Below are 22,296 nucleotides of genomic sequence, written 5' to 3'. Positions count from 1 at the left end.
ATACAATTAATAGTCTTGATAATTGATAATACTAATAATTACTGTCCCATTATCGAATATGGATAGTGCATCCAACAGACGTTTCAGATTCCAAATACATAAAATTCATTTTATCATTGTGAATTTTCATTTCTGTTGTTTTGTTTTTCTCTCCTTTCTTTTCAATATCCTGGAGCAAATAGGTTGAAGATTTGGAAAGGATCGTACAAGATCATTTATTCTGAACTTTTATCTGAACTCTTCTGCATTGATTTGAAAACATGCCAGAATTTCATTAATTCTGAAAGATAAAGGTGAAGAGCCCCAAAGCTCTGTAATATCAGTCTATGTTATTAAAAACAGTAGGAAAAGCATATCCGTGACGGTGGGGATGAATTTGTAGAAAACACTGACAACTCATTTTTTTTAATTTAGCATGTGATTCTGCAGAGGCAATTCAGGATAACACTAAAGATTTGGATAGACTCAGTTAAATGTGTGCAGTTTATTTGATGCAAACTTGTGTCAGTCTCTGAAAAAACTTCCCTAAAATAGTAGAAAACATTGTTATGACTACTCAGTTCTTCTGCTGAGCCAAAGCCAAGAGCAGTTGGCTCAGTAGGTAAATATTCTACATCATGCAATGCCATATAGCTAAGTAACCAAGGCTGAGTTAGGAGTTCTCATTTGAATGAAGATTGGCCTCTATAATTGCTTTAGTTCTGTAAGACTCAAGAAATATTATCGAGTATTCTCGCGTCTCATAATCTAATGATTTTCCCCACTAAGCAGAGGAAGGGAGGACCAGAGGAAGATTGTCTCCTTTGCTGCCCTTCCCAAGATGATTTATTGCTTTGGAATTGTGTTGGCTGAAATGGTCTTGCAGTGCAGTGGGAAGAAGTTCCATGTTGGAATGCTGGGGCAGAAGATCGCATCACATCCATCTTTCCTCTGAAATTATTGACGGAGTCAGGAAGTCAAAGAGCACAGAAGCAGGCTCTTTGACCCACCATGTCCATGATGACTGTTCTCTCTGTATTCTCTCTGTTGGTTTGTTTACATTCGTTATCTGTTTACAGTTCTTTATTTGTTTACATGTACATGCTGTGTACAGTTTTTTTTTGCATTACCAATAAATGGTAATTCTGCCGCACCTGCAGAAAAAGAATCTCAGAGTTGTATGTGACATCATGTATGCACTCTGACAATTAATCTGAAATCTGAAACCTCAATTCATTTGCCAGCGCTTAATCCAGTCTTCCATGCTTAGGCAATTTAAGTGCTCCATGAGACGTGGCTGTGGGAGTTGGTGGGTTTGTAGAAGATGTCTTCTGAGAGTTTGTCTCTTGAGATGGAGACAGAGAGATCATGAAAAGGGAGAATGTTGCTGGAGATGGACCAAGTGAATTTGAAGTCATGGTGGAAGTTGGCAGCAAAGTGTTTCAGTCGACAAGCTCATCATGGGTGCATGAGGCAGCACTGAAGTAGTCTTTGATGTAGCAGAGGAAGAGTTGAGTGGCCATGCCAAATTCTCAGAGATGTCCTTCAAACAACATACGTTTCCTTCTTCCACCATCAACTTGGCACTCATCCACATATCCGACATTACCTGCACATCTGCCCCCACAGGCAACAAGGATAGGATTCCCCCTGTCCTCACCTACCACCCCACCAGCCTCCATGTCCAATATCTTCTTCTTCACCATTTCTGCCACGAATGAAGTGATCCCACTCCTTTCCTGACCCCATTGTCCACTCCGCCCTCCCCACCAATTGTCCCCTTGGCACCTACCCCTGTGTCCGCAGGAAATACTTCACACCCCCACATCTCCTTCCTCATCACCATATGGGGTCTCAAACAGTCCTTCCAAGTGAAGCAATACTTCACATGAATATGCAGGGTTCATCTAATGCACGTGGTGCTCCCATTGTGGTTTCCCCTACATCGGAGAAACTAGACGCAGACTGGGAGATTCTTTTGTTGAGCACCTCGGCTCTGTCACAAAAGCATGGATCTCCCAGTGGTCACCCATTTCAATTCTCATCCTATTCACTTGTTGATATGTCTGTCCATGGCCTCATGCACTGCTAGACTGAGACCACCCGCAAATTGGAGAATAAACACCTTATCTTCTGGCTGGCCACCCTGCAACCAGATGGCATTATCATAGACTTCTATGGTTTCCTGCCTACTTTTTGCTTATACCTTGAAGCAGGGCTCAGGCCTGAACCATCGGTACTTATCTTTATCTCCTCTGTATGCCACAAGACTGGTTGAGTTTTTGCAGAATTTCTGAGTGTTTTACTTCAATCACAGCATCTGCAGACTTCTGTGTTTCATTCCAATTGAATAAAAAAGACTGGGGGGGAAAGAGCAGGGTAAAGGAGCAAGCAAGAGGGCAAGCACAGGCCAACCAGCATTTTTTGTGTTTTTACTACAATCACAGCACCTGCAGACTTTCGTGTTTCCCTGCAACTTCGTTTGGAACCTCAGATATCATACAAACATAGAAGATAGGAGAAGGAGTAGGTTATTCGACCCTTCGAGCCTGCTCCGCCATTCAACGAGATCATGGCTGATCTTAAAGTTCAGTACCCCGTCCCCGCCTTCTCTCCGTAACCTTTAATACCCTTATACTGAAGAAATATATCTAATTCCCTCTTAAATATATTTAATGAACCTGCCTCCACTGGAAAGAGGTCACTCTTTATAACTTATCAATTTTTGATAATGTGTCTGTTGCATGCACATGAATTTTGAAAACTGCATGGATTTAGAATATGCTGACTGCAGAGGGAGAATTCTGGAAAGTATATGCCATGAGATAGGTCTAAGTCAATAATTTAAAACAAGCTATTCATCAATAATTGATCAATCCTCCTCTATGGAAATTCAGAGGTATTATTTCTTTTGAAAATTTATTTAAGTAAGGTTGTTTAATGTCTTTTAAACAGCTGGTAAGTAAGTATGACTTACCAAATATTCATTCTTTTTAGATAATGACAGATTAGAAATTGCTTAAACACCATATTACCGGACTTACCATTTGTATATCCACAAGAACTAGTTGATCATATTTTTCAATTGAATCCTTCTCAGAAAGGATTAATTGGAATTATCATTGATATATTTTTGAAATTACGTCCAGTACTTCATGATAAGATTAAAAAGGCTTGGGAATTGGAACTTGTAAGACCCTTATCAGAGTATCTATGGTGCAAGATTCTTAAACTGGTGAATACATCTTCAATATGTGCCCGACATTTATTAATCTAATTCACATGTCCGAAAATAAGATGTCTTGTATCTTTTCTAATATTAACCCTGCTTCTGACAGATGCAAGTCAGATATTGCTACATTGACACATATGTTTTGGTCTTTGGTCTTGTCCATCCTTAGAAATCTATTGGAAAGAAATTTTTAATATGTTTTCAACAATAGTTTAGGTGGAGCTACAACCCAATCCAATAACTGCTCTTTTTGGGGTTATTGAACCAATCATAGGGAGTTTTTCTGTACCTGTGCAATGAGCTGTGGCCTTTTCGATATTGTTGGCTAGAAGAGACATCTTATTCAAATGGAAAGACTCTAGACCTCCAACAGTGCTTCAATGGTTCTCTCATATTATGTCCTGTCTAAGTTCAGAAAAAATAGATATCATGTATTGAATTCATCAGTGAAATTTGAAGATACCTGGTGACCTTTTAAGTCTTATTTTCATTGGATGTAAATGTTTTTTTAATGTAATTAAATGTACTCTCTCTTCCAGATGAGATATAGTCTTACCTTTGTTTTTTGATTCACAGTATGAATCAAAAGCTACAAAATATATGTAACCCTCAGGATAAGATGCCCAGGTTTTTGTAAATTAATTTTCTTTTTTAATAAAGTAGATAGAGTAGAGGTAGGGCTTTGTGTATATTTATTTATTTGTTTTGGATGTATTTTCTGTTTTCATCCAGTGTAGTGGAGGGGGAATCGAGTTTATAGTTTGAAGCTTTATCTTGCTATATATACATATGTGATATTGTATTTTCAGTTCTCTTCATTGTACTGTTTATTATAAAAACCAATAAAAAAAGATTGAAAAAGAAAACAAGCTACCAATTCATCATTACTTGAATATTTTGTTTTTTTTTAATATTGTTTAAAGCTTAATTTTGGACACAAATCTGGAACTGAAATCAAATTGACGAAGCATTTTTAGCCACATTCCTAGTAAAGATTACAAGCACGTGCGAATCACTAATGCTTGTAATTACACTCTTATCTGTTTATACAGAATTTTCCCATTAAAGTTCCTGATGCATCACATGAATTTTTAATTATAAATTGCTGCATGACGAAACATGTAAACATAACATGAGGCTTTGTAAGCTGGATATGCTTCTGTCAGGTTCTACCCTTAATTTGGGACTTCCTACTCAGATATTTGGACCACCTTTCCCTGGCATGGCCAATAGCACACAACAAAGACAGGTGCTGAGTGGTACTGGAGGCTCTGATTTTTTAAATTTTAGATTTAAATATACAGCACAGTAACAGGCCCTTCATCTACACCAATTAATCTACAACCCACCCCCTGTATGTTTTTGAAGGGTGGGAGGAAACTGAGCACCCAGAGAAAACCCATGCAGACGTGCAGATAATGTACAAACCCCTTACAGGCAACGTTGGATTTGAACCAAGGTCACTGCTGTTGTAATAACATTGCCCTAATTGCAACACTAAACGGGCTGTCATTGCCATAGCTCCAAAATAAGTGACAATGATGGATACCGCGTATCATGCTCAGGAGCACTCTAGATGTAACTGAAGTATTTTCTTCAATCCTTGGACAATTAGATGTTCACTGCATCGGATTGCAGTTCCTTCTGTGTAAAGATTGAGTTTTTTTTTAATTTGTTTTTCTCTGAAGAGTACAGCATTTTCACAGTAAAATGTATTGCCCAGCCTTGAGACCAAACACATAGGAGAGAATTCTGACTTTGGATAACACATCCTAAATTTCTCTGTCGATTTGAATGTACATTCAATACTGGAAGTACTGTTGTGCTGAGATGGGATGTGCTCAGTTCTATGTTTGGAATTTAAAATTCATTCCTTCAATTCCATTTCTTTTCCCATAGATTTTGTCTGACCTGCTGATGTTTTCTTTTAGCATTTTCTAGTTTTGATTTGCATTTTAAACATCTGAAATATTTTGATTTTGGTTAACACGTGTTTGTCTCATCAACATAAGCCAAGTAATGGGCAGAACAGTTTGTAAGAATATTATTATATTTTGCAAATAATGTGAAAATCCTGTGTGATGTTTAGTTTGTCTCAAAGGATGTTGTGTGGGGTTTATCTAATATCTAACAAGTCCATCATGGGGTGTTCAAATTATGTGTCATGTTGGAAATGCATTTAATGCAATTCCAATTATGCTGGTTAACTATGAAAGCTTCACTCTTAAGAATGGTTAATTCATTAATTCAGGACAAATTGAACTGATTTTTATCTCGCTGTTTCAAAAATAATGTTCCTTTGGTTGAACTGTCAATTAAGACAAATGATTAATGCTTCAGAAGCTCTTGTATATTTGAGTTGTTGCTGATATTGACATGAAACACTAGTTAGCTTTGTTCAAAAGCTCAAGAGGGTAACCAAGAATATATTATAAAATGATGTGGTGAGCAAACCTGATTGAAATATTTCCTTGCTAAGGTTGAACAATGTTCTAAGGAATAACAAAATGCTGACTTGTAAGTTATCAGCTCATTCCACTGTAAAAAAAAATCAAATCAGTTGTTCTTGAGTCATTTATATTCTCTTTCTGCATTGTATTAAAATATTGACAGGGTGACAGATCTGCCCCATGAATTGCATAGATTGCACAAAGCTAGATTCTTCATATTATCAATTAATGCTACATTTTCAAGCTATACAACCAACTACAAATGAAAGAGCAAATGTAGTTGGAGGCTAGATGGATCCTTAAGCTTGCACCAACATCTAATAAAATTATACCTGGTCCTGTAACTCAAGTCCACCTTCCCACCTGATTGTCTTTTCCAAGTCTGTTCTTGAAAAAAAAAATATTCACAAGTTCACAAGTTAAAGGAGAAGCAGGCCATTAGGCCCATCAAGTCTGTTCTATGACTACACTAAGCTGAATTATGCTCACATTTAGTTCCAATTTCCAATAATTGGTGTAGAGAGAGTAGAGTAGCAGGCTAAGCACTCAAATTGCACCTCTGTTGATTGTCATTGAGGATGTTGCAGATTGTGGTCTTCCAATGAAGAAGTCAAGGAACCAGTTGCAGAGGGACTTGCAGAGGCCCAGGGTTTTGAAGCTTGTCGACCAGTACTGAGGAGATACTGACGTTGAAGCTGAGCTGTAATCAATGAAAACCAGCCTGATGTACATGTTGCTGTTGTCTATGTGATGCAGGGCTGAGTGGAGAGCAAGTGATATTGCATCTGCTATGAAGTGCTTGTGGCAGTAGGCTAATTGCAGTGGGTTCCAGGTCTTTACATAGGTATGTGTTAATTGTGGCCATAACCAACCTCTTAAGGCATTTCATTACAGGATTTTGATTGTAAGTATTCAGTGAAAATACAGAGCCCTCCATAATGTTTGGGACAAAGACACTTTTTTTTTCCATTTATTTGTCCCTGTGCTCCACAGTTTTAAATTTGTATTCAAACAATTCACCTATAATTAAAGTGCACATTCCAAATTTTATTCAAGGTTATTTGTATACATTTGGTTTGACTATGTAGAAATTACAGCACTTTTTATAGTTCCCTCATTTCAGGGCCCCAGCAGTGGAGTCTTCCTTGGAACACCAGTCCCTTTATGATTACTGAGCTCACTAGTATGCTCTTTCCTCTTAATGATGTTCCAAACTGTTGGTTTTGGTCATCCTAAGGCTTACATGATGTCTCTTACTGTTTTATTCCAGTTTTTCAGCCTCATAATGGCTTATTTGACTTTCATTGCCACAAATCTGGTCCTCATGTTGAAAAATGGCAACTACAGACTCCAAAGGTGATCAAAAGCTTAGGAGCAAGCCTAGCTCTCTTATACCTGCACCAACAAAGCAATCAAACATATCTGAATACTCACAAATGCCTGTGAAGCCAAATGTCCCAAACATTGTGGTGCTTTGAAATGAGGAAATGATGTATAAAAAGTGCTGTAAATTCTACTGGTTAAACCAACATGTATACAAATAACCTTGAATAAACTCTGGAATGTGCACTTTAATCACATGTGAATTGTTTGATTACAAATTTAAAACTGTGGAACACAAGTACAAATAAAGGAAAGAAAAAGTGTCTTTGTCCCAAACATTATGGAGGGCACTGTATAATATTTGCATAATTATCAATTCAAAATTCAAAAAGAGATAAATTTTATGAAATTAAGCTCCTGTTGCAAAACTTGCCATTGGAATGCACCTAAAAAAGTTCCAGTATTTAACCCACATTTAAAACAAACATGCAATGTATGGATCCAATGTTACCTTGCAAACTGTGCAGATTACTTGGAGACAATAGCTAGGGAGGGGAATTAAATCTTTCTTTTTAAACTTTATTTAAAACTTTTAAAAATAATGTAAAAACATTACAAAAAAAATTATACCATAAAAAAATCAACAAACACCCCCCCACCCCAGCCAGCCCCTACAAGGGTAGCCAAAAAAAACTCAAAACATATAAAACATTTTAAGATATTTCTAAACCCATATATTCCATATAAGGCAGCCACATTTTAACAGAAAAAGAATAATTATCACATAAATTATATTATATTTTTTCCATATAAATACAAGATCTCAATTCATTATGTCAATGAGCTATATTAATCTCTACATTTATCTTTCCAAGTAATTGCTACACATTTCTGTGCCACTGATAACGCTAAACAAACAAAAGCTATTTGAGAATTATCCAACCTCAAACCAGTCAAAGAAACCATATAACCCAACAAAAAAATCTCTGGGTCTAATGGTAATTTAATTATAAATAATTTCTTCAAAATTACCCTAATTTTTTTCCCCAAAATGGTTGTACCCTATCATAAGACCAAACTGCATGAAGAAAAGTTCCAGTATTTAACCCACATTTAAAACACAAATCCAGATTACTAAATCCATATTTTTTTCAGTTTCTCAGGAGTCAAATATAACTGATGCAAAAAATTATAATTAACCAAACCATACCTTATTAGTCAATTTAGTTACCCCTTCATGACACATAACCTCCCAATCCTCCTGAGGTATATCATAAGTTAAATCACTTCCCCATTTATTTCTAGATTTCTCCAAATTCAGTTTATCCATGGTCTCTTGTAACAACCGACACATATTGGAAATAAAATCCCTCCTTGGAATAGAGGAAATCAAAGATTCAAACTTCGTTAACTCAGGTAATTTCATATCCTTTCCATAATTATCCTTTATCAAAACTCTAAGTTGATAATACACAAATAAAGAATTTACTGGTATTCCAAATTTCTCCCTCAATCGATTGAAAGAGAGAAACTGTTCCTCTCCAAAACAATTCTGGATCACTTTTATACTCTCAGATTGCCATATCTTTAAATACCGGTAAAACATTGAAAAAAAAAGATGATTTTGATATAATGGAGTTTGAATTGGTAATTTACCCTTCATACCTATAACATCACTTCTATTAACCCATATCTTTAGTAAATACTTTAATACCGGCATATCATATCCCTGCAATAAATGCAAATTCCACTTATGTATAAATTGATGAACATCAAATTCATGAATACAAGCTAATTCCACCTTAGCCCAACTAGGAGGCTGATTAATATCAATCATTCTACTAACAAACTTTAACTGTGCAACATCATAATAATTTTGAAAATGAGGCAGCTGAAGTCCATCTAACACATACTTCTGTAAAGCTATTTGAGCTAATTTTCCCTTCCATAAAAATTTCCTCACAGCCCTGTTCAAATCTTGAACAAAGCCCTTTGGAAGTAAACATAGAATTGACTGAAATAAATACTGAATACGGGGAAAAGTATTCATTTTAATACAATATACTCGACCTATTAATGTTAATGGAAGATCCTTCCATTTAATCAAATCCATTTTGATCTTTTTCAATAAAGGTACATAATTTAATTTATATAAGGACTGATAATTCACATTTACAATTACTCCTATATATTTAATTTTATCAGAACATCATAATTTTATGATATGTTTACACACTTCATAATTTCCCTCCAAAATTGGCAATATTTCACTCTTGTCTCAATTCACCTTGTACCCAGATAACTCCCCAAATTAAACTAAACATTCTTGTAGATATTTCAAAGATTGTTCTGGATGTGTCAAATAAATCAATACATCATCAGCAATAGATTAATCTTATATTCATCATTTTAAATTCTTATCCCTTTAATATTATCATTCTGTCGCATTGCCTGAGCTAATGGTTCAATAACCAACACAAACAAGGCTGGTGACAATGGACAGCCTTGACATGTTGATCGTGTTAATCTAAATGTCAAAGAAGTTTGGCCATTCGTCACCACCCTAGCAATCGGATTCTTATACAATGCTTTAACCCAACCAGTAAAAAGAGGGCCAAAATTAAACTTATCCAATACCTTAAATAAAAAAATTCCATTCAACCTGGTCAAATACTTTTTCCACATCAAGCACAACCACCATTGGTTGGTTGGGATGCTGTCTCAATGCATTGATCAACGTTATCAGTCTAAGAATATTATCAGAAGCATACCTATTCTTAATAAAACCTGTTTGGTCAACATGTACTAACTGAGGTAAATATTTAGCAAGTCTATTTGCCAATACCTTAGCTATTATTTTATAGTCCACATTTAATTAAAAAAATGGTCAATACGAGGCTACATTCAATGGATCTCTATCTTTCTTTGGAAACACAGTAATTATCGCACTTGAACAAGATTCTGGTAATGACTGATCATCAGTTATTTGTTGAAGCACATCCATAAATATAGGAGACAAATCTTTATAAAATTCTACTGAAAATCCATCATCACCTGGCAACTTTTAATTTGGCATCTCCTGTATAGCTTCTTTAATCTCAACATCTGTAAACAGAACTTCCAATTCGTTACATCTTCCTCTCCCAAAACCAGTAAATGCAACTTAGATAAAAAGGATTCAATAGAACCATCATCCTCTTTTCCCTCAGAAGTATATAATTTCTGGTAAAATTAATAAAATTGTTCATTAATTTCCTGAGGTTTATAAGTAACGATTGAATTCTTTTTAACAACATTAATAGTTCTCGACACCTGTTCCATTTTTAATTGCCAAGCTAATACCTTATGAGCCCTCTCACCTAACTCATAGTAATGTGGTTTAGATCTTTGGATTAAACTCTCATACTGATATGTTTGTAAAGTATTATAACGTAATTTCAACTTAGTCAATGCTGCTTTTTTTAATCTTCTGTAACCTTCTTCTGAAATTCTTTTTCCAACTCAATAATTTGCTTCTCCAAAGCTAAACTTTCCGCCAAATACTGATTTTTTTACTTACATAGAATAACTAATAATTTGACCACGTAAATATGCTTTTAAAGCATCCCACATAACAAAATTACTACTAACTGAATTAGTATTTTCAGCCAAAAACAAAACAACCTGTTCCTTAACAAAAATAATAAACCCTGGTTTCTTCAATAACATTACATTAAGTTGATTGCATCACCTCTGAACCAACACAAAATATAAACAACATAGAATGATCAGATATAATCCTACTCTTATATTCAACCTGCACAACTCTAGCCTGTAAATGTGCTGAAATCAAAATCAAATCTATTATTGAAAATAAATCATGCCTGGACGAATAAAAAGAGAAATCCTTTTCTGTCAGATTTATTCTTCTCCAATTCTCCAAATTTCAACTAAGTTCAAATATTTCATCAAAGATCCCATTTGTACCGCCATCTTTAATTTCCTTATACATTTCAGAGATTTATCCAATAATGGATCCAAAACACAATTAAAGTCCCCTTCAATCAAGATATTTTTATTAGCCTGATTTAATGTTAGAAAAGCGTCAGATATAAATCGATCATCTTCCACATTAGGCACATAAACATTCAATAATGACCATGATTCTGCAAATATTTTACAATTCATCATCAAAACACTTCCAGCAATATCCGTAAATGATTCCAACTCAAAAGGTATTTTCTTATGAATCAAAATTGCTACACTCTGTGTCTTAGAATTAAAAGAAGAAGCAACCACATATCCAACTCAATTTCTCTTCAAATTTAAATGTTCTTTTTCTGTCAAATGTGTTTCCTGTAAAAAAGCAATATCAACATTCATTTTTTTAATATAAGCCAATACATGTTTAAGCTTAATCAGATTATTCAATCCCTGTACATTAAAAGTTGCAAAATTCAGATTAGACATTTCTTTACCTTAAAAATATACACACTTCACAGTACTACAAAATATTGCACCCCTTGCTAAAAAAAACCCTTCTAAATAAAATACAACCTCCCCCATATATAAAAAAACCGCAATAAACTAAAAAAAATTCTATTTCACCCCTTAAACTACAATAGTGTAGTAACTCCCCAAAAATCTGGCTGTGGAAAAACCTTCTTGTGGCAGATGACTATCAAAAGCTTCAGCACCATCCATCCACCCCCCCAGTCAAACTATTCCAAAATTATTAATCAAATATAATAAACCCAACGATTCCAAACCCAATGACTGTTCCGGATCTTCAATATCAAGAAGACTCTGTGTCAGTTCGACCTTCTTTCCATTCTTCCCATTCCCATTCCCATTCCGTTTATCAAATGCCCTCCTTTTAGGTGATGATAACGGTGACCAACCACCTACCCACAAATCTGGTAATGAATTAGCAAAGAATAATGCATCATGATCATTCTCAAAGAATTGAGACTGAAAATTTCCATAAAAAAGCTTTCAATACAGCAGGATAATGAAAGGCAAATTTGTAACCCTTTCTCCACAATACTTTTTTAGCTGAATTAAATTCTCTACACCTCTTAATAATTTCTTGACTCAAATCAGCATAAAAAAAACACTCTATTGCCCTGGATCATCATCGGAGTCTGATTTTGTCGAGCCTTTTGAACGGCAATCTGCAATATCATTTCTCTATCCTGGTATCTTAAACACCAAATCAAACTGCTTGTGGTGGTTGGCCTGGAAAAGGCTTCTTCCTCAACGCTTCTTCCTCCAAACTATCTGGAAAAAAATTCACTTCCCAGCACGTCAGGAATCCACTTCATGAAAAATTTCACCGGATCTGAACCTTCAATATCTTCTGGAAGACCTACTATTTTTACATTATTCCTCCGACCTTGATTTTCCAAAGAATCAGTCTTCTTCAACAATTCTCTCTTCTGGATCTCCCAAATCACAAAAGAATCCTCCACTTTTTTCATTTTTTCTCTATTTCGTTCCACTTAATCTTTACACTCATGAAAAACCTCTTCAATTTAAAAAAAATGATCTTGTACAGTATCCACCACCTTCAAACATTTATTAACATCACTTTTAACCACATTCATATCATTCTTCACAGATGACATTTCTTCACAAATATTATTCATTTTAACTTTCATTTCCATAAATCCTGGATTTAACTGTATAGACTTCTGCACTGACATATTTTCCATCTGATGGGCAATCCCTTCCAAAATAGTAAACACAGCATCAAACCCAGGCTCAACTACTCCACCTTGGGGCCTACCTTCTTTAGCCACAGCCCCCAGGCTAAATTCCTTCTGTCTTGCTCTAACAAGGCAGGACTTCCTTCCTCTTCACCTCCACTTGTATTTACTCATCCAGCGCGGCTGCGGGTCTGCATCTCCATCAACAGTGGGCCGACTTCGTCAGCCTGCTGCTGTCCGGGTCCCCACTCAGCCCACATTTTATCCAGAAGCTCCTGGATATGCGATGCACCACACATGCACGGGAGCACTGTCAATCGTGCAGGCGCGTCTTCCTACGCAGCACTTTGCACCTCTAGGCCACCAGGCATTACAGTGGGCTCACACAGCAAATGTCGCTCGGCCAACTCACCCACATGCACGGCCTCACGGGCATGCGGATCAGAGTTGGTTGAGCCCAAAACAATGCTGGCACCATCTTGCAATTGCAAGGTTGGCACCAGAGTTATACTTAACTGGCCTAGAGCACGTTGAGGCTTGGATGCTCCTGCTGACAACGCCGTGACTTCAACCTGGTGAGTAGGCCTCAGTTCTTCCACACTTTTGTAAGGTAATTTCTTCTGTAACTGTGCCTTGGATTTCTTCACATTTGCAGTCATTTTTATTCTCTACTTTTCAGACACCTTTAAAAACTAATTTTAACCACTTTCACAACTTTTAAATTCGGTATTAATTAGTTCAACTGGGGAAAGGTGGAACTGCACATCTTCTTTCTACGCCATCTCGCCATGCCCCTGGGAGGGGAATGAAATCTTAACTAAAGTATCTTCTTCTTTGGCTTGGCTTCGCGGACGAAGATTTATGGAGGGGTAAAGTCCACATCAGCTGCAGGCTTGTTTGTGGCTGACAAGTCCGATGCAGGACAGGCAGACACGCTTGCAGCGGTTGCAAGGGAAAATTGGTTGCTTGGGGTTGGGTGTTGGGTTTTTCCTCCTTTGTCTTTTGACAGTGAGGTGGGCTCTGCGGTCTTCTTCAAAGGAGGTTGCTGCCCGCCGAACTGTGAGGCACCAAGATGCACGGTTTGAGGCGATCTCAGCCCACTGGCGGTGGTCAATGTGGCAGGCACCAAGAGCTTTCTTTAGGCAGTCCTTGTACCTCTTCTTTGGTGCACCTCTGTCTCGGTGGCCAGTGGAGAGCTAGCCATATAACACGATCTTGAGAAGGCGATGGTCCTCCATTCTGGAGATGTGACCTACCCAGCGCAATTTGATCTTCAGCAGCGTGGATTCAATGCTGTCGGCCTCTGCCATCTCGAGTACTTCGATGTTGGAGATGAAGTCGCTCCAATGAATGTTGAGGATGGAGCGGAGACAACGCTGGTGGAAGCGTTCTAGGAGCCGTAGGTGATGCCGGTAAAGGACCCATGATTCGGAGCCGATCAGGAGTGTGGGTATGACAACGGCTCTGTATACGCTAATCTTTGTGAGGTTTTTCAGTTGGTTGTTTTTCCAGACTCTTTTGTGTAGTCTTCCAAAGGCGCTATTTGCCTTGGCGAGTCTGTTGTCTATCTCGTTGTCGATCCTTGCATCCGATGAAATGGTGCAGCCGAGATAGGTAAACTGGTTGACCGTTTTGAGTTTTGTGTGCCCGATGGAGATGTGGGTGGGGGGGGGGGGTGCTAGTAGTCATGGTGGGGAGCTGGCTGATGGAGGACCTCAGTTTTCTTCAGGCTGACTTCCAGGCCAAACATTTTGGCAGTTTCCGCAAAACAGGACGTCAAGCACTGAAGAGCTGGCTCTGAATGGGGAACTAAAGCGGCATCGACTGCAAAGAGTAGTTCACAGACAAGTTGCTCTTGTGTCTTGGTGTGAGCTTGCAGGTGCCTCAGATTGAAGAGACTGCCATCCGTGCGGTACCGGATGTAAACACTGCCTTCATTGTTGAGGTCTTTCATGGCTTGTTTCAGCATCATGCTGAAGAAGATTGAAAAGAGGGTTGGTGCGAGAACGTAGCCTTGCTTCACGCCATTGTTAATGGAGAAGGGTTCAGAGAGCTCATTGCTGTATCTGACCCGACCTTGTTGGTTTTCGTGCAGTTGGATAGCCATGTTGAGGAATTTTGGGGGGCATCCAAGGCACTCTACTATTTGCCAAAGCCCTTTCCTACTCACGGTGTCGAAGGCTTTGGTGAGGTCAACAAAGGTGATGTCGAGTCCTTTGTTTTGTTCTCTGCACTTTTCTTGGAGCTGTCTGAGGGTAAAGACCACGTCAGTAGTTTCTCTGTTTCCGCGAAAGCCGCACTGTGATTCTGGAAGAACATTTTCGGCGACACTAGGTCTAGAATTCAAGATTGGTAGTGTAGTATCATTTTCCATCCATGATAATTAAATTTGATATATATTGGTCCGGGCAGAGAGAAGGAGGCCGCGGCCGCGGCCCGGGGACAGGGAAGGCGGCGGCGGCCCCGGCCCCAGTCTGAGAAGTAACTAAAGTATAATGTTTATAGAAAGGACCAAGGTGAATATCTTGACATACAAACAGATCTGATATGTGTAAATTTAGAGTTTGATATTAGCTTAAATATTCTTAATAGCATGGATCATTTTAGAGAATCAAATATTTCTTCTCTGATTAATGATGTCCGAGCCACACTTAAATTGGATCTTGCGATTCAGCTCTAACATTTTGGTATATTACAAGCAGGACCTGAATCTGCAGTGACGAAAGACCAGTTTACTGCAGATACTGGAATCTGGAGCAGAACACAAACTTCTGGAGGAACTCAACAGGTTGAGCAACCTCTATGGAGGCAAAGGGATGACCAACATTTCAGGTCAAAACCCTTAATTACGACTGAAGAACATACTCTCAGTGCTGATGCAGGGTCTTGATCTCAATCATCAACCATCCTGTTGCCTCCACACATGCTGCTTGACCCGTTGAGTTCCTATAGCATTTTTTGCTTTGAGTTGGAAATGGAGATTGGATCACTGTGTTCAAGACCAGTGTAACTGATAAGTGAATGGCAACACAAGGCAAGGCGATCAGGTAGGGAAGCCGATGTGAGCATCTTGACTGGGAGAATGGAAATCAGTGTCAATGATTAGGGCAGGGAGAGGAGGATTAAGGATTGGGAGGATATGCTGGAAGTGAGCTATAGGTGAGTGTAAATTGGTGACAGTTCAAATTCCATGAATGTAGAATTAGGAGGAGCACTTATACTTTGTTGATCTTCATTCTTTTAAGTGTTTTTTTTATGGTTGATTGTGTAGCCCTTTTTAAAGCTCACACCCCCATTTTCCTGGCTTTGGTTCATTTAGGACAAGTTAGTGTAGCAGCAAGAATGTAAAGTATACCTCTTATTTTCATAAAGCAGTCAAATCCTTTATTTGTTAGTAATCAGTTATTTGCTATTTAAGCATTTCTGGCAAAGCTCACACTTATTGACCCATCTTTAACCACTCCAGAAAAGGTGAATGTGATTCTCTGCCTTAAACCACTGCAGTTCTTAAGGCAGAGATGTCCTTGGTTGCAGTTGGGGTGGGGGAGGGCGTGGGCTGCGATGGTAGGATGGAGAGAGAGGTGGGGTAGGTTTGGGATTGAGCTAGAGGATTTAGATTAGCAAATGGAGAACATGTCCTGAAAATCATGATTTGTGTTTTGTTGATATCAGAAAGGCTTTTGATTGTCAGCAGGAGACTCACTCAACACAGGGCATGTGCTTCTTGTCAGTGGTGACCCAAAAGATGTTGATACTAAGGGATTCAGCAACGTTAATGCCATTGAATATCGAATATTCTCTCTTCATGGAAATGATCTTGACAGGCATGTTGTGGCACAAATGTTACTTCGCAAATAACCCATGTTGAAACGTTGTCTCGGTCTTGCTGGGTGCAGGTAATTGTCAACTGAGCTTAACATTATGCACTCATTAACAGGCAATCTATTATGATAGAAAGAAGGTCAACAGAGGTGATGAAGAGCATTGGGAAAAGATGATGACGGTGATTAGGAACCAGAATAGGGGCTGGAAACAACTCAACTTCTGTGAACCTCAAAGTTGGAACACTTGTTCTCTGAATCTCATTATGTATATTTTATACTGTAATTGATACTTGTTTTAAGTTTATGCAATGTAATTTCTGATACAATCCTGCTGGAGATGGATGGACTTAGGACAATAGCCTAAGGGCCTCCTGCATTAATATCCTCCTCCAGTATCTATCCTATTGGGCACTACAGTTACACAACTAATCCCTTCCTTTTTTGAGATATTTATTTTTAATTTTAAAAATTTAGACATTTTGGCTCACGAGTCCATGCTGCCCAATTAACCGACACCCCCTGTATGTGTCAAATGGTGGGAGGAAACTGGAGCCCCTGGGGAAAACTCACACAGACGCAGGGAAGACGAACAAACTCCTGACGGACAGCACGGGATTCAAACCCTGGTCCCAATCGTTGGTGCTGTAAAGGTGTTGCATTAACCGTTGTGCCAACTGTGCCACCCTATGACTGCAATTATTGGAGTATTTTCCTATTGAGGTCCATTGGCTCCACATTAGACTAAACACTACTTCTATGTCAAGAGCAGTCATTCTCACTATATCCCTGGAATTGAATTCAAACTGAACTATTAACTTTATTTTTCTTTCTCTGAAAATGAACGGCAACACAAGGCACGTTGCTAATGAGGCCTTTTTAGCATGCTACACATAATGCTCATCAGCTGGATTTCTGGACCTTTGTTTTTTGATGGTATTGTCAAGAAGACACCATTGGAATAAAAATTATGAGGGAGCCATGGGTGGTTTTATTATGAATTAATCAGCAACAATAGGAAGAGAAGCCATTTCTAGAAGTGTTCTGGCACAATTAGATTGGTATCATTCAACCAAGCTGCAGTCATGGAAAGATACATCTTTAAGTCCCATTTAATCTAATCTTACACTAATTCCATGTTATACTTCTCCTTATTCTCATCAAATCATTCCCCTTCCCAGATTCTACTACTCATTGATACACTAATGCCATAGAAAGTGGCCAATTTACCTACCAATCTGCAAGTTTTTGGAATATGGAAAGAAACAGGAGAGGCCCACCAGGCCCAGGGAGAATGTACAAGTTTAACACAAACAGCACCAAAGGTTAGGATTGAATTCAAGGTCCTGGAGCTGTGAAGCAGCAGTTCCATTAGTTGTGTCACTGTGCTGCCCAATAGGACTGGAGGAGGATGTTATGATGGCCTGTATCAAACGGTGCAAGCATTGAGAAGGATGAGGTTGATGGTCATAGTCACAGATGAGTAGGTTAACGATTTTAAGACATGTTTGCACTGCAATTCAGCGAGTTGAAAATAATTATACTTTTTTGTACAGACCACAGAAGAAGTCTTGGGATCAGATAACTTAGATCTGGAAACATCATATTCAGCAATGGAACCATATCTAGTCCAGAGACTTTCATTTCATGCTCTGCAGCTTCCTTCACTAGCCTTCAGAACAGCGGAACAACATGACCTGGAGAAAAAATCAGAATCAGAACACATTCCCAGACCAACAACTCTACCATTGAAGAATCTTCCTTTAATCGCCATTACTGCTGCAGACAAGACAAGGTAAGTAACATTTATAGACTGCCTTGCTTTACATTTCTGTGACCTGCGGTTCTTAAGCTGTCATTAATTTTGTCTTTCTCCTAATTCAGATATTGATAATACAATTATACAGTATATAAGAAACGTAGAGTCACTTTGACATCAGACAGATTCCAAAATGGGACCCTTGGATAAATGATTAGAACCAAATAAACCTTTTGAGATGGTTACGATGCCAAAATATTTGAGCTCTTCAATTCTTATTGACTTTCTAACTTGCCTTGATAAAAGAGATAGGCAATAGCGATATGGTTGGTCCTGCGTTTGTCTCACTATGGCAAAGGTTCCAATGACTGGTGAGCTTCCCAAGCTTGCTATTTACATCCTGAGTAAGTTATTTATTCCACTTTGATCATGGGTACAACGTCCCAGCTGATCCATGCAAAGATCTATCCATGTGATTCATCTGCCCCTGAATGTCTTTGACAGCCATTGAGGATGACTTCTGGATTACTGGTCACAAGAAGTCATGCTGTTCATTTTGGCAGGATGCCCACCTTCAAGTCCTGCTGTGATTTCTCTTCCACTTTCAGGCTCTCTCAATCTTTCTTTGTGGCCCTAAGAACAATAATTGCCTTTAATTTATAATCATCAAGATCAAAGGAAGTATAAATGACTACTAGTAAAATCTGATATTTAAAAATACCATATATTTTGCCATTTTAATCGAGTTGTCAAACCCAAAAAAACTCTCAAAAAAATGGGGGTCGACCTATACACCGGATATACTTTTGAGACATTAAATTCAGCTCAAAATCCAATCTGTGCTGATTCAGCGTACAAGTCGACCCTTGTAAAACCGATTCAGCTTATAAGTCAACCCTTGAAAAAGCATAAAAGAAACCAACTATGACAGATTTTCATTGAAATTTTTATTGAAAACAATTAGCAATCTTCAAAATTGCTATCATTGTCTGAAAACAACAACACATTTAGAACCCTTCAAAATCACTCTTGCTGTTATCGTCTGAAGCAAAGATGGCGGCAAGCACATCCATTCTCTCTCTGTTTAAATAGTCATCATCTGGGTCCCAGTCTGTACCTGATGAGATGATTTCAGCTTCATCATCAGCGTTCCACAATAAATCTTCTTCTGTGTCATCAATTGCACAAGAGATACCGCACTTTTTAAACGGTTTTATCACAGTCTCTACTTTAACTTTGTCCCATGCCTTGAGCACGAAATTACACAGCACATCAAGTGATGCAACACGCATTGCCCCGCCTTTTGTAAATGACTTTTCTGCACTCGACATCCATGTATTCCATTCCACGTCCACATGGTCTTTGAATGGCTTGAACAATCAGACATCGAGAGGTTGTAATATAGATGCCAAACCATCCAGGATAACCGCTACATAAATATTATGTATGCTAATCTATTTTTAGTGTTCGCAGTTAAGTGTCTACGAAACATATCGCAGACTATCAAACTCCGTTCTTTGTGCTAGCCACCTGGCCGCCTGTTCCACACATTGTCTATACATAGTTTTACACCATTTTCATCCATCCATCCTTTTTCATGAAAATGTAACTTTATCCCATCGGCCACGCACAATAACAGCATGGTAAACCTGGTCCTCTTGTGGCCTTTACTTCTGGTTTGCACAATTTTAACACCTTTCCATTCCACTGATCTATTTCCTATCATATTTCTGCCGGTTCTGTATAATAAATTGGTGAAAATTTATAACTTTATGATCAAGATCTTTTGGTAGTTTCTGTCAGATTTTTGTTTTTGATGTAATACCAGATTTCCCTGTTCATGAAATGGTTGCACCATCCTACTGTAGCCTTAAAATCATCACTGAGGTCTGGGTGCAACTTGGCCCACTGAAGTGCAAATGTTCTTCTTTTATTTCTGGTGACTATGTAGCAATCTTGCCTCTGTTCACGTATCCATTCTGCAACATGATTTTCCAACTCTGGCCAACAAGTGATTCCTTTTCTCAAAGAATATTGCCTTTTTTAGTATTTTTCCTAAAGTCTCTCTTCTTTCTTCCTCCAATCTCTTACCAACTTTCTCATTCACATCCTATTTTCTCTTGCAGCAAAGTTGTTGATTTTCTTGACCATTTCTATCACTTTCACCTTAAAATTCACTTCATATTTTCATCACTTGCTGCATTGTGTCAATGGACCCTCCATGCTAGCAATCACCTCCAGCCAATGCCAGTCAACGGCTCATCTTAGGCATCGTGATCTTTTGCGGGGGAGTGGGGGGGGTCAAATTATGTGTCCGTCAATGTGGCACCTCAGGCAGCCAGAAAATGGGCGTTGATATACCATAAAACCCTTAAAATTAGGCTGAGAAAGGGGGGTCAAGTTATATGCCAAAACAATGGTGATAAGTAGCTAGGAAACAAATAGAGCTCTTTAATCAAAAGATTGAAGGGTTTCAAGGAAACCTAAAGCAAGAAATGAAAAGCTGTTGAGCTGTCGTGGTGCATTGAGATGGTTCTACCTGCATTGTTGGAGATGGGGGGTATCCACAGGTGCAAATTGCAGAAGACTACATCTTTATTGAATTCTGCAGTGCATGCAGTAGATTTTCTACCAATAAGAACGTCAATAAATTATGGTGTTTATGCTGGTAACTTCAAGAGACCATCAGAAGATCAGGTGCATAATGTTTTTCATATCCATGTAATTCAGCAATCTATAAAATACATAGTTCTATTTATTAATACATCTAGATCAGGACGGAAGTTCAAATCCAGTGTTCTCTAAGGAATTTGAACTCTCTTATGTCTACATGGATATTCCCACAGTTCCAGTTTCTTCCCACTCTCCAAAACATAGAACAATACAGTACAGTTCTATTTTGTATATATTTTGTATATCTATGAATATGTTTTCAGGATATTATGATTTTAACTTAGCCAGGGAAAAATCAAGCTACCATCTTGGGACATTACACAATTGTTTTTAATCCTTTTTCAGCTTAGCAGTGAATGTGAAAATATCTGATCATGAGAATAATAACAAACATCCAGTTTAAATTGTTTTCAATCTGTCACTTTGATAATTATTGTGAAATTGAGCATCTTATTTGAAAATTTGTAATGTTATGTATATGACATATGCATCTGAGACATTAGTTTTCTTAAGCTGTATCTTAAGATAAAGTGGATGAATTGCCAATCTATTTGATAGAATTCTGTTGACAAGTTTGGAAGTTAAATATTGCATTCCATTTATGACAGAATGCATATTTCTCAGCATTGACAATTATTAGAGAGGAACAGAACTCATTAAGATGGTAATGTTCAGGCCAGAGCACACAGAAATGTCCCATTCAGCTGATTTATTATTGCAATTGTTGATGACATTCCAACACTAATTTCTCCTGAGTGGATAGAAATTATTAATGAAATATCGCTGAGATGGTGCTCATGACAGATCAAAACTTAACGATTTGTAATGAAAATGTCTTTTTTTATGAGGAATTGCGAACCTTGTGATTGTTGCTTTTAATGAAAGTTTTAGTTCCAGGTGACCAATTAAGTTAGGAGGAAGCCAAATTTTATAATAAACTTGATGACTTCAAGTCAATGGCTTTGTCAAAAGGAGGCTTTAGGTACAAATGGAAAGGGTACTGTGAAAATGTTCACATGCCATTCTGTCTCGTCTCTGCACATTCTATGCCCGGTTTCCTGCATCCGTTCTGTTGGGTGCAGCATCATGGAAAGAAAAGTAAAATCCAATGAACAAGAGGTAAGGTGAATTCTGCTTTGTTTCTTATCATTTTCCACACACAGTGTCTGGAAATCAACATCATTTCTATGGGGCCAACCTCTGGGGTTCAAATATCAATGTACTCTCATAGTGTGCCTGTGTATAGGTTTATCAGGTGCATGAAAACATTAATCAGGAGAATCTCTCAGCTTTACTCTAAGTACAAATACAGTTTTATTTTTCTTCTAACATTCACAGGAGCTTGCCATGGTCGATTTTGGAAGCCCGACTG

At 38.0% G+C, this 22,296-nt stretch overlaps 1 protein-coding gene across 4 annotated transcripts in view; it reads left to right on the top strand.

Annotated features, from left to right (window-relative positions):
- Positions 1-22,296, top strand: part of pde4d (phosphodiesterase 4D, cAMP-specific) — a 1,272,582-nt gene that overhangs the window by 281,653 nt on the left and 968,633 nt on the right. For all 4 annotated transcript variants that reach the window (XM_069924452.1, XM_069924453.1, XM_069924455.1 and 1 more), the window contains one exon: positions 18,049-18,287. In XM_069924452.1, coding sequence (XP_069780553.1) covers positions 18,049-18,287 — 239 coding nt within the window. The remainder of the gene's footprint in view (positions 1-18,048; positions 18,288-22,296) is intronic.

Source organism: Narcine bancroftii, chromosome 3, assembly GCF_036971445.1.
Source record: "Narcine bancroftii isolate sNarBan1 chromosome 3, sNarBan1.hap1, whole genome shotgun sequence".
NCBI classification, from domain to species: Eukaryota; Metazoa; Chordata; class Chondrichthyes; order Torpediniformes; family Narcinidae; genus Narcine; species Narcine bancroftii.
The sequence above is the reverse complement of the archived record's forward strand: the minus strand, read 5'-3'. Positions and strand labels throughout refer to the sequence as shown.